The sequence below is a fragment of the Monodon monoceros genome, unplaced genomic scaffold (assembly GCF_005190385.1).
Source record: "Monodon monoceros isolate NGI ecotype Baffin Bay Population unplaced genomic scaffold, NGI_Narwhal_1 Super_Scaffold_2, whole genome shotgun sequence".
Lineage (NCBI taxonomy): Eukaryota > Metazoa > Chordata > Mammalia > Artiodactyla > Monodontidae > Monodon > Monodon monoceros.
The window spans coordinates 61,176,927-61,191,062 of NW_021703776.1; the positions used below are offsets into that span (position 1 = coordinate 61,176,927).

General features: G+C 40.2%; 1 protein-coding gene across 4 annotated transcripts in view; it reads left to right on the forward strand.

Moving 5' to 3' along the window:
- Positions 1-14,136, forward strand: part of AVL9 (AVL9 cell migration associated) — a 75,997-nt gene that overhangs the window by 8,325 nt on the left and 53,536 nt on the right. For all 4 annotated transcript variants that reach the window (XM_029233381.1, XM_029233380.1, XM_029233382.1 and 1 more), the window contains exons 2-3: positions 10,501-10,621; positions 12,839-12,924. In XM_029233381.1, the coding sequence (XP_029089214.1) occupies positions 10,501-10,621; positions 12,839-12,924 (207 nt within the window). The remainder of the gene's footprint in view (positions 1-10,500; positions 10,622-12,838; positions 12,925-14,136) is intronic.

Here is a 14,136-nt window from a genome sequence, read left to right on the forward strand (position 1 = left end):
TTTTCAGAAGTAATATGTACTCACTGTGGTAGAAAGTCAGAAAATATAGAGAGGAAAAGAAAAAAGAAAACCAGCACTTAAAATCCTATATCCTAGAGAAACCTGCCTTGAATATTCCTGGAGGAATATTTTTTATGAATATATATAACTTTTTCCAAAAATGTATCATACTATAAACAAATTTTAGGACCTGCCTTTTTTATGTAATATTTTACCATTAATACCTTCCATTTTGATAAGTATTGAATTATAGCATTTTTAAAGTAGCTCAATAGTATTTTGTAGAAATCTTTATTTAACTGGCCTCCTTTTTTAGACACTTAGGTGGCATTCCAATTTTTTGCTATTTTGAATAGTGCAGCAAAGAACATCCTTGTGACTTTGCACCATTTTTCTAAGTGTGGAGACTAAGTCATCTTTTTTTTTCGTTCTTTTTTTTTTAACTGGGGATCTTGTTTAAATAGATTTTGTAGCAGCATATACTGAACACAGTTTAAGTTAGTCTGGATGATTCTGCCTTCATGACAAATGTCACTCGTTGTACTATGGCATTATCGGTTTATTTTAACATAGAGTGATTTGCACATGCCTCTGACTCAGCTGGGCTTTTGATAGCCAGTCAGAGAGAGGGAGATGACAGAGCAGTGAGCAGTTACTTCTCAGTGTTGACCAGAAACATAATGTTGTAGTTTTCAGCTTCCCCTCCCTGCTTTCTCATATGTTGCTTCTTTTCTTCAGTGGACTGGGAGGGCACATCTACTAAATGTGTATGAAATAAAATGACTCAGTCATGGGTTTTGAAAGAAGACCTAAAGACTTCTCCTTAGTATATTATCCAGGGCTGCATGACAGCTGGTTAGGCTGATAGATGCTTTTCTTACTTGTTCCTAGTTGGCAGTGTTCTAGGTATTAAATTGTCAGAAGTCTGACTTCAGAATAAACTATGTTTGGGTGTCCAGTTAGATTTGAAATATGGCCCTCTGCACTTGTGTTTTCTTCATCCAACTCATCACAGGGTATGCTAGCTATTTATTAATATATGAGGAAATCACTGCAGGGTTGGTTGTTAATGAAACCTGTTCCTGCCCCCATGGCTTTCACAGGTGATATTAGTAATTTGTTAGATTCTATTTTGTGGGTGTGGTGCATGCCCAGAAATTGGAATCTTTTTTGCCATGTAAAAGTTCAATATGGAAATATTAAAAATAAATTGATGTGTGGGATTTCCCTGGTGGCGCAGTGGTTAAGAATCCATCTGCCAACACAGGGGACACGGGTTCGAGCCCTGGTCCGGGGAGATCCCACATGCTGCAGAGCGACTAAGCCCGCGAGCCACAACTACTGAAGCCCACTCGCCTAGAGCCCGTGCTCCACAGCAAGAGAAGCCACCACAATGAGAAGACCATGCATCGCAACGAAGAGTAGCCCCCTCTCACCGCAACTAGAGAAAGCCTGCGTGCAGCAATGAAGACCCAACGCAGCCAAAAATAAATACATTAAAAATAAATTGATGGGGCTTCCCTGGTGGTGCAGTGGTTGAGAGTCCATCTGCCGATGCAGGGGACACGGGTTCGTGCCCCGGTCCAGGAATATCCCATGTGCTGCAGAGCGGCTAGGCCCATGAGCCGTGGCTGCTAAGCCTGCGCGTCCGGAGCCCGTGCTGCGCAACGGGAGGGGCCACAACAGTGAGAGGCCCGAGTACTGCAATAAATAAATAAATAGATAGATAGATAGATAGATGTGTAAAAGATTGCTAGGGTATAGTTCATTAAAACAAATTGATTCTTTTTGGGTGTGCTGGGTCTTAGTTGTGGCATGCGGACTCCTTAGTTGCGGCATGCGAACTCTTAGTTGCGGCATGCGTGTGGGATCTAGTTCCCCGACCAGGGATCGAACCTGGGCCCCCTGTATTGGGAACCCACTGGACCACCAGGGAAGTCCCTAAAACAAATTGATTTAAATCATTTGTTAGGAAGTTTCTAATTTTTTTTTCCTGCAAGAAAATAATTTTTGTAGCTTTGATAATCATCTTTGTATATATTCTCAATAGCCTAGGGATAAATAATGTTCTATTTATATCATCTCATCCAGAAGACCAGTCTTTATCATTCCACCCTATGTTTTTTATAAATCCTCTTCCTAGCTCTCCTGTATTAGAGGAACTTTATATACAGTATTCCTAATATCCCTTTGTAATTTCAGCTCTGCCAACTTTGTAAGAGACTAATGAGGAAGAGTGCCATTTCTTTTCTAGTATTGAATCGTCAAGAAATTTGTGAGGGAAAATATAACTCAGAGAAGATGTGTCTTCTACGTCCAAAGTTTCATTTAAATTGAAAAACATCATGACAGAGCCTTGGTGCCTAAAATGTTCTGACTGTTAAGAAAACAAGTGCTTCTGATAGAGGAGGTAAAATCCCTGAGGTACTTAGGAAGGGAGCGGAGGTGGAGCAGTTGCTTCAGAATTTCAGGAAGCCCTCTCCTTCCCTTAGTAAGCCCTGTTGTAGCCATATCTGTGGGGTCCAAGGATGTGTTTAATTTGTGTGCTGTTTAGCATTGTGGCTTTTATGGTTCTCTTGACAGTGGAGTGGATTGTTAGTGAACAAAGGATTTTTTTTTTTTTTTTTTTGCGGTACGCGGGCCTCTCACTGTTGTGGCCTCTCCCGTTGCGGAGCACAGGCTCCGGACGCACAGGCTCAGCGGCCATGGCTCACAGGCCCAGCTGCTCCGTGGCATGTGGGATCCTCCCGGACCGGGGCACGAACCCGTGTCCCCTGCATCGGCAGGCAGAGTCTCAACCACCGCGCCACCAGGGAAGCCCCAAAGGATATTTTTGAAGTACCCAAAGTCCACACCAGGACACTATGTTAATTGTTTTGTTTTTGTAGTTTTTCATTGTTGTCTTTTCAGTCTTTTGCTTCTGAAGACAAAGTAGATGGAATCTGATTAGAGCACCCCAGTTTGACTTGTGAACTGTGGAAAGGGGTTGTAATTTTTACCATTCCTGGAGGGTAAACATACGTCACAGGATTTACCTAGTGGCGCAGTGGTTGGGAGTCCACCTGCCAATGCAGGGGACATGGGTTCAAGCCCTAGTCCGGGAAGATCCCACATGCCGCAGAGCAACTAAGCCCAAGAGCCACAACTACTGAAGTCCACGCACCGAGAGCCCGTGCTCTGCAACAAGAGAAGCCACCACACTGAGTAGCCTGCACACCACAACAAAGAGTAGCCCCTGCTCTCCACAACTAGAGGAAGCCGATGCACAGTAGCGAAGACCCAAAAATTTAAAAAAAAATATATATATATATATGTCACCATTTCTTACATAGTTCATTTAGCATTAAGAAAAATTGCCTTTTATTCCTTGTGATTAGAGCATCTTTATTCCACTTTCCCTTGTTAGCAATCAGCCATTGTCTTCTTTTTCCCTCCTCTTATCTTCTTTTGTAGTTATGTAAATTATTACTACTAATTGAGATCAAAATAGATTTTACCCATATGAGTGTTGGTTGACATAAAAAGAGAGCTACTTAGGGCTTCCCTGGTGGCACAGTGGTTGAGAGTCCGCCTGCCGATGTAGGAGACACGGGTTCGTGCCCCGGTCCGGGAAGATCCCACATGCCGCGGAGCGGCTGGGCCCGTGAGCCATGGCCGCTGAGCCTGCGCGTCCGGAGCCTGTGCTCCGCAACGGGAGAGGCCACAACAGTGAGAGGCCCGCGTACCGCAAAAAAAAAGAGAGAGAGAGAGAGAGAGAGCTGCTTAAAATTTGTGTGAGTTAATCATAGGGGAACATTTGATGTATCTGTTATATATTTTCTGTGCTAATGCCCTCCCAGATACCATCTTTGCTCCCCAAATTTAACTTAGATTTGGGGCTGTGAACTTTCACGGTAAAATAGTAACCTCACTGGATGATAATCATTCTAAATGTTGCTTATCTCTGAAGGTTTACTTTGGGTTTTGTCAGTGATTTTTCATATATACTGAGGGCTATACCCTGTACAGTATGCAGACCCTGCACAGCATAGCCCCAGGGAGAGCCCTTCTTGTAAACTGCAGTGTTGGTGGTTTCTCTTAGAGTTGGACAGTGAGGCAGCCTGCTATACCTACCTTTACTTTCTGTGGTACTGCTTAGTTTTATTGGCATTATTGTTTAAATTGCGTTTTGATTCAACTGAGTATTATATAAGACTCTCAGGTAACCTCCAAGAGAATTCCTCTTAAACCTATGTGCCGTGAATTGTGTGTCTGTCTGGATTATTTTGGACATATTGAAAAGGGGCATATAGAGTGTTGAGTCTGTATTCAAAATATGAAGAATGTACAACTTAAGGTTTATAAATCCCATTAATTGGGAGATAACAGATTCATTGTTATTTTGTTTTTCTCCACACACTGACCAGATATCCTACAATTCAGTTCTATTCTACGCTATGTGTCTACCCCTCAGGTTCTAAAATTTCCTAGAACAACTCGTAAAACTCAGGAAAACACTGCTTACCTTTACTGGTTTATTAAAGGCTACTACTCTGGAATAGCCAAATGGAAGAGATTCATAGGACAAAAAGTATGTGGGAAGGGATATGCAACTTCCATGCCGTCCCTGGGCACAGCATCCTCCCAGCACCTCAGTGTCTTTACCAACTGGGAAGCTCGCTGAACCTCATCATTTGGGGATTTTATGGAGGTTTTATTACATAAGCATAACGTATTAAATCTTTAGCCATTGGTGATTGAACGCAATCTCTAGCCCCTCTCCCCTCCCCAGAGGTTTAGGTGTGGCGCTGAAAGTTCCTAGCTTCAAATCAAGGCTTGATGGTTCTGGTGACCAGGCCCCATCCTGGAGCCATTTAGCCCATGCCCACCGAGAGTCCCCTCATTAGCATGAACCTAGGTATGGTTGAAAGCATCTTATTATGAGTAACAAAGGCTGCTCCTATCTCTTAGGAAATTCCAAGGGTTTTAGGAACTTTGGATCAGGACCAGGGACAAAGACCAAATAAAAATCTATTTTTTTTTTATTACATCACATTTAACTGTACCGAATAGCTTATAATAATTTTAAAAAACTTAAAATATTCAACAATAAAGGATTGATTAAATAATGAAACAACACCATATAGCCATAGAAATTGTTGTATGTGTGTAGACGCAGAAAGGAGTTTGTGTGGACTATTGTAAATTTGATTAGCAAGTTTAGCAGTCTCCAAATGCAAGGATTTGTTTGTAGCAAATAAACTAGCAGAAGAATTCTAGAAAGTTGCCAACACAATATAGGCAGTGTACAATTTATGAAATGGTTGTGTCACAAAAAAGTTAGGTGTTTGAAATTCTGAATACATTTTCCTGAAGAATCAATGTTACAAGTATTCTGGATGCAAGTCAGTCTAAAGCCGCCTTATTTTACCCAATGGAATTCTTCAAACATATGTAGTATCTACACTTATATTTATAACAATTTTATGAGCTGATTGCATTTTAAGTTCAAACTAGAGTCACTCAAAACAGATCTTCCTTTAATAGAATCAGGATCATATATTGAACATAACATAGCATCAGATATTAGACTCTGGCCTTTGATAACTAAATCTTCCGAAAAGGAAATAGATCTCTCCATGTCCCTTTGCCTCCAAAAGGATAGGATGGAAATAGTTCCTTCAGAAGTTAGGAACTGCTTGTGGTTATCATTTGCTTTTTTAAAAATTATTCTAAAAGCAGTCATTTAGGGACTTCCCTGGCAGTCCAGTGGTTAAGATTTCGCAGGGGCTGCAGGTTGGCTCCATCCCTGGTCCGAGCTAAGATCCCACATGCCTCGCGGCCAAAAGACCAAAACATAAAACAGAAGCAATATTATAACAAATTCAATAAAGACTTTAAAAATTGTCCACGTCAAAAAAAAATTTTTTTTTTAAGCAATCATTTAGGGACTTCCCTGGTGGCACAGTGGTTAAGAATCCACATGTGGGAAGATCCCACATGCTGCAGAGCACCTAAGCCACCACAACTACTGAAGCCCGTGCGCTCACCACAGCTAGAGAAAGCCTGCGCACAGCAACGAAGACCCAGCACAGCCAAAAGTAAATTAATTAATTAATTAATTTTTAAAAAGCAGTCATTTAAAAATAAATACCAGTTTACTTAAAAGTAAATGATAATATCTTCAACTTATTGTCAAATGGTTTAGAAAGTATTTGTATACACGTGCAACACAAAGTACATATGGCCAAAAAATTAGCAGTTTGTGAATATAGATGAAAGTTACAAGATTTTTGAATTCTTTCAAATTTTCTGTAAGTTTGAAATTAAAAAAAAAAAGATGGAAAAAAATTAACAAGAATATTCCTTTAGCTCCAATCCTCAACTCTTTTCACCTCTCCAGAGATAAAACCTCTATTAAAGGTTTTTTCAAGCATGTTTTTTAATCCATTTACAAAGATGTATAATTGTTAGCATAAATGGAATCACAGTATAAGTAGGATTATACTATATTTACTGATATCCTGCTTGCTTTTTAAATTTAACAGTATATATTAATTTTCTATTGCTTCTGTTACCACAAACAACACACTTAAAACAACACAAATTTATTAGCATTCTGGAAGTCAGAAATGGGTTTCACTAGGCTAAAATCAAGGTGTTGGCAGCTCTGCGTTTCTTCAGGATGCTCTAAGGGAGAATCGGTTTTCTTGCCTTTTCCAGCTTCTAGAGGTCGCCTGCATTCCTTAGCTCATGGTCCCTTCCTCCATCTTCAAAGCATCTTGAAGCATAGCATCTTCAAATATCTCTGACTCTGTCTCTTCTGCCTCTCTCTTATAAGGACCCTTGTGATTACATTGGGACCGCCTGGATAATCCCCATCTGGAGATAATCTTATGTGCAATGTCCTTTTGCATTGTAAGGTAACATTGACAGATTCTAGGGATTAGGAGATGGACATGTCTGGAGGGCTCTTATTTTACCTACTATATAGTATACCATACCTATCTTGCTTTATCAATATATTATAAATCTACAATTCTTTTTTACAGCTGGATAGAAGTGATGTAAAATTTATTTGACCAATCTTCTGATGAATATTTAGGTTTCCGATTTTTATGCTTCAATAAGTCATGTTTCTGTGAGTATTTTTGTACTTATCTGTGTGAATATCTGTGTATTCGTGGGATAAATTCCTAAAACTGAAATTTCTGAGTCAGTGTATTGTTGATTTGATAGTACTGCCAAATAGTCATCCAAACTGCTGTACCAATTTACAGTCCCACAGCCAAGCCCCATACTCTTGTCAACACAAAATATGAATAATCTTTTTCATGTTTTTCAATACATGAGTAAAAACTTTATTATTTCAAATTGCATTTCCATGTTTAAATAAGAGATTGAGGGACTTCCCTGGTGGTCCAGTGGGTAAGACTCCGCGCTCCCAATGCAGGGGGCCTGGGTTTGAGCCCTGATTGAGGAACTAGATCCCACACGCATGCCGCAACTAAGAGTTCACGTGCTGCAACTAAGAAGTCCGCATGCCCCAATGAAGATCCCACCTGCTGCAACTAAGACCTGGCGCAGCCAAAATAAATAAATAAATATTAAATGAGAGGTTGAGCATTGTCATACTACTTTATTTTGGAATTTTCTAGATTAAACTTGTCAAATGAATACAAAAAAAAACCCCACACAACGTGAGAGTTGTGAGTTAAGTTTTATTTGGGGCAAAATGAGGACTATAGCCCAGGAGACAGCCTCTCAGAAACCTCTGAGGAACTGCTCTGAAGAAGTAGCAGGAGAGGTTAGTATACCTGTGATTTTTTTTTTTTATGGAGATTTTGTTTGTTTGTTTATTTATGGCTGCACTGGGTCTTCGTTGTGGTGTGCGGGCTCTTCGTTGCGGCGTGTGGGCTCAGTAGTTGTGGCACACAGGCTTAGTTGCCCCTCAACATGTGGGATCTTAGTTCCCCAACCAGGGACCGAACCTGCATTGCCTGCATTGGAAGGTAGATTCTTTTTTTTAAGGAAATACCCTAAATCTATTATTATTATTATTTTATTTATTTATTTTACTTTTGGCTGCATTGGGTCCTCGTTGCTGCCCATGGGCTTTCTCTAGTTGCGGCAAGCGGGCTTCTCATTGCGGTGGCCTCTCTCCCTGCAGAGTATGGGCTCTAGGTGCACAGGCCTCAGCAGTTGTGGGACACGGGCTCCAGAGTGCAGGCTCAGTAGTTGTGGCGCACGGGCTTAGTTGCTCTGCGGCATGTGGGATCCTTCCGGACCAGGGCTCGAACCCGTGTCCCCTGCATTGGCAGGCAGATTCCTAACCACTGCGCCACCAGGGAAGCCCTGAAGGCAAATTCTTAACCGCTGTACCACCATGGAAGTCCCAGTATACGTGTGAGTTGGTGAAGGGGGATGTGTGCAATCAAGCACACATTTTGGCAGAGGGTTGCTGCTAGTCACGAGGAGCAGATGTCTCCGTTAATGATTTTAGTGCTTTTCTAGATATGAGAAGATGCAAGAAATTGGGCTCAAATCTTCTGAAAAGATCTAACTATCTGAAGGCCCGTTCTGCCAGTTTTTCCCAGAGCACAGAGTGCCTCATTCCTGATCTCCTCCCTGAACTCCTTTCAGGGTGTGTTGAAGGTCAGTGGCTGCAGTGGCTAGTGACCTAATCCTTGTAGAGGCAGATTGCAAGTGATAAGTTTTAGTTGGCAAACTTTTTGGATCCTAAAGAGCAACATACTTCATGAAGTATTTGTGAGAATTTGAGTCCATTATGTTTATATTTATTTAGAAGCATGTTTATTCCATACTAAATACTTTTAAAATAAATACTGTACATAAAAATTAGTGGTTTTCCAAAAGAAATTATTTTGTGATAATTATCAATACTTCTTAGGTGTTATATATTGGACTTCAGTGTTTACATAAAATACAATAATTTTCTTGTTTCTTTTTTTTCCCCTGTTAAAGTAAGAATTCTGAGTTGGGAATTTTTTTTTAGCTCTGTAACTACCAGCTTCATAGCATCGGCTTTGAATTTATGTCTTTCCCTCTATGGCACACCTTGCCTTCCCTTACACTTTTAAGATTAGCCAATATAAAACTGGTATCATAGAGAAGATACAGAGAAATGTGAAATGTAGCTTGAGATTATTTATGCCCAGCCTTCAGTTAATTGATGTTAAGTAACTGATCCTTTCAAACTGAAATGTTGATTGCTTCTGGAGGTGGGCACAGGGAAATTTAAACATTTTCAATATAGAACTAGATCACCTGTTAAAAATAATCATTATTAAAGTCCTTTTATAATCGGCTCTCATGTGACTAGTGGCACCTTGATTACCTTGAGATGTGGGGAAATGAGCCATCATGTCTTTCCACATTAAAGATGGAATCTAAAAGTGATTCTTATCCCTATGTTTTTCCAACTTCAGTGTATTTATTACTAATGCAGTGCAAATTCCTGCTTAAATATACTTTGAAAGAAAATTAAACATAAGACACTTAGAACTTACATCAGTATGATAACCCAAGTCCTCAGCATTTAATTCTGCCTTCCTCTCCAAAAGTCTCATTGAAATAACAACAAAAGAAACCCCATAAGCAAAGGGAAAATGTTAGTAAACCTAGGGAACGCCAGAAACCGTGGGCTTATACTAAAAACTTTGTTATTTCTACAAGACAAACAGTATTAGAGAGACTTCATTGATCACTTCTCAGTCTTGGGAAAAAAATAACCTGAAGTGGTGGTTAATGCCCATTCACCTCCCTAACAACCCATCGAAACCATAGACTCAAAGCTTCAAGTATTGGAAGCAAGGGAGCCAATTGATGGGAAGCAAATCTAGAACTTGGCCCAACTTCTTAGGCTCCTTTGTTCGATCTCTCCTGCTCAGTTCAGGAGGATATTGGTTTTTCTCAGGGCTCCATGTCTTCAGTTACCGTCTATTTGATAACAGCTCCCACATGTACATCTCCAATCCAGTCACCACCACCACTACCCACTACCCTTGTGCACATCAAAGTTAAACTCCTTTAAATAAAAAAGGGGGAAAAGGCTTACTAATTTTTTTTCCTCATTTTTTCTTTTTTTTCTAGGGTTTTTTTCTTAAACTTTATGTATCTATTTATTTATGGCTGTGTTGGGTCTTCATTGCTGCTCATGCGCTTTCTCTAGTTGTGGCGAGCAGGGGCTACTCTTCGTTGTGGTGCACGGGCTTCTCATTGCAGTGGCTCCTCTTGTTGCGGAGCACGGGCTCTAGGTGCGCGGGCTTCAGTAGTTGCAGCACGCGGGCTCAGTATTTGTGGCACACGGGCTTAGTTGCTCCGTGGCTTTCCTCCCTTTTTCTTTTTCCTCTTCTATACCATAGATTTGCTGAAAATGGCATCAAGAAGTGTGGCTTATCCTTAGTTCTGTCATTCAGAATTTGAAAGCATTTTTGTCTGCCAGGATATAATGCTCCCTTTAATCATCAACCTGTTGGCTAACATTCCTTACCATTTTAGGTTGAATTCTCTTACCCGCCCCTGATTCCAGGAGATGGACATGACAGTCACACTCTACCTGAAGAATGGAAGTATTTGCCCTTCCTTGCCTTACCAGATGGCGCACACAACTACCAAGAAGGTATGTAAACAGACAGTGGAGCAATCAGTAGGTGGCTTTTTAAAAAATTTGCCACGAGTCTGAGTACTTTGGTAATGAAAGACCTTTGGCCTATTGTGACTGTTCATAAAATATTTAAATGCTTCTTTGGAGATGACTAGTTAGTCATATACTAGAGGATCTGCAGAGAAGTGCCAGGCTTATATTGGTAATGGTTGGTGGACACTGGCCACTCCTTTGCCAAGAGCTCTGGCCAAAGTAAGTAATTAGCCATATTAGGACATCTGCTACTGGTAGCACTTTCTGCATTTAAACTTCAGACTCCTTTCAGAGACAAACTAAGGAGCTTTACCTGCACCAGCTGCAGATTGATTGGAACTCTAGCTTCGTCCTCTAGTGCCCACCTGAAAACAGCTGGGATTGCTTCTCCACCTCTGGAGCACTGCCATCACAGTGCTCTGCTTAAAAGTTGGCTTGCATGCGTGGGGAGCATGTTAACACCCTCAAGGAAAGCAATGTTGTGAAGTTAGTACTGAGTCTCCTATCACCGTATAGATGAGTGCTTTGAATGGCTTAATGAAGAAATAAATATACTATACTTTATCATGGTATTAGAGGCTCTACCAAGACACAAGATTAAACTTGGTTTGGCTACTTATTTTTCTAATATTTACTAATTTTTGTATGAAATGAAGCAAATATTACTCTGCAGTTTAACATAAAGTTAATTTTTAAAGTTTATTTTTTGCTGCATTGGGTCCACGTTGTTGTGCGCAGGCTTTCTCTAGTTGCAGAGAGAGGGGGCTACTCTTCGTTGCGGTGCGTGGGCTTCTCATTGCCCTGGTTTCTCTTGTTGCAGAGCACGGGCTCTAGGTGCGCGGGCTTCAGTAGTTGTGGCTTACGGGCTCTAGACCGCAGGCTCAGTAGTCGTAGCGCACGGCTTTAGTTGCTCCACGGCATGTGGGATTTTCCCAGACAAGGACTCGAACACGTGTATTGGCAGGTGGATTTTTAACTACTGCGCCACCAGGGAAGTCCCTAACAAAATTAAAATGCTGTACTTTTAACCTCACAAGTCTTCTTTTTTTAATCTTTTTATCATGAAAGCTTTTAAACATACAGAAAAGTTGGAAGAATAGTAAATATTCCACAAACTTTCTTTATATATGTGTACAGTTTTGCCTATACTATTTGAAAGTCAGTTGCAAACATCATGACACTTTAAATACTTCAGCCTGCATCTTGTAAAAATAAGATCATTCCCCGGGATGACTTTCGATTCTTTTACCACAGCTAAGAGATTTAACAGTAATTCTATAATACCATCGCATATCTAATCTATGTTCAAATTTCCCCAATTGTCCCAAGAATTTCTTGGAGCTATTCAAAATTTATGTGTTGCCTTTGGTTTGTATGATTCTTTATATATATATATATATATATATATTTATTTGTTTGTTTGTTTTTGGCTGCATTGGGTCTTCATTGCCGCGTGTGGGCTTTCTCTAGTTGCGGCGAGCGGGGTCTACTCTTCATTGCGGTGTGCGGGCTTCTCATTGCGGTGGCTTCTCCTGTTGCAGAGCATAGGCTCTAGGTGCGCGGGCTTCAGTAGTTGTGGCATGTGGGCTCAGTAGTTATGCCTCGCGGGCTCTAGAGCTCAGGCTCAGTAGTTGTGGCACATGAGCTTAGTTGCTCCGTGGCATGTGGGATCATTCCTGGACCAGGGCTCAAACCCATGTCCCCTGCATTGGTAGGCAGTTTCTTAACCACTGCACCACCAAGGAAGTCCCTAAGGATAAACTTTTTTTTTTTCTTGTTTCTTGTTTTTGGCCATGCGGCTTATGGGATCTTAGTTCCCCGACCAGGGGTAGAACCCAGGCCCTTAGCAGTGAGAGAGCAGAGTCTTAACCACTGGACCATCAGAGAATTCCCTGTATGATTCTTTACTTTCTTTTTATCTGGAATAATCCTGTATAATAAAGTATTTTCTGAGAAAAGTGATTGTAGTCTCAATTCGACCTGTTATGATTCAGCCTCTTAGGCTTTTTGTCATGCGTGTACACTGGAAGGCAGTGAGAGGAATTCTAAGAAACCAGTGGTTGTGATGCTAGAAATAAGTCTGACATGGGTTCCTTGTTACCTCATCGTTTTTAAGTGACTGCATTATAATAACGTCAAAGTTCATTATTAATATGGGTAGTCCACTTTGATATTTACCTTTTTCTGTATATCTCTTAGATACTGTGTTTTTTCACTTGCCACCCAGAAATGGAAATGGAGCCACTGTATATGGTATCTCTTGCTATCGACAAATTGAAGCCAAGGTACAGTTAAAATGAATAACACCAAAAAACACTAAAAAATTGTTTAATTGTTGGCCACTTAAGATGTAGAATTTGGGGAAGTACATAATCTTTATGTTTCATGTGGTACCTATGATATTGTTTTAAATTTTTATAAACCATGTAGCTCTTTTCTCTATAGTACCAGTTTAATTCACATGAATGTTTTTCTAAGTTGACATTGGCGACTAATTATATTTGTATTGTATAATATTTTGTACATTGTTTTTAGATATTGATACCAAAATTATCCATTTGTCTTCAAAATACTGTATGTCAATTTCATGGTGTCCTTGAGTTTTCTATTTCTAGTGTTTGGTATGTAACTTTAAAAAATGGAATGGTAATGAGTGTTGTATTTTTTTTTTTAAGGAACATTCTAGAAGTAATGGAAAGTACTTATAGTAGCTGCAAACTACTTGCAAGTTATCTTAATTATATATAACTAAGATTTTGATCATTCTTAAACTTACCTTCCCGCTTAATGCCTAACTTACTATAATATCTCTAATTAATAAATTTAAATAAATCAAGATGGGTAGCTTCCCCTTTCCTGGTTTGCTTCTGTGCAGCACCGTTATTTTTGTGGTGGGGATACCCTTTCTGAGTAAAGATCTCTTTCCTCTTATGAAATGATTAATACTCTGAAGTAGTGAGCGCTTTTCAACCTCGGCTTCACGTTGGAATCACCTGGTGAGCTTTAGATACTTGGGATGACTAGGTCCCAACCCCAGAGATTCTGATTTAACGTTCTGGGCATCAGGAGTATTAAAAGTTCCCCGGGTGATTCTAATATGTAGGCAAGACTATGAACTGCTGCTCTAAAACAATGGTTTTTAACCAGAACTACATGGAGACTCTTTTTTTTTTTTTTTTGGCCAAGAGACTTTTGTGGTTTTTTTTGGCCACAGCATGTGGGATCTTAGTTCCCTGACCAGGGATCGAAGCTGTGCCTCCTGCAGTGGAAGCACAGAGTCCCAACCACTGGACTGCCAGGGAAGCCCCAGAGACTTTTCTTTTTTAATTTAAGTGTACTTGCCGGGCCTTTCCTTCTACAGACTGAAGTAGAATCTCTGGTAGTAGATCCTAGGCAATTACAAAGTTTTAAAAGCTTCCTGAGGTGGGTAATTAACTTAGTAAGTCTTTAAAAATTTTCTTTCAGCTTTTATAATGAATGTTTCAAACACGCAGATA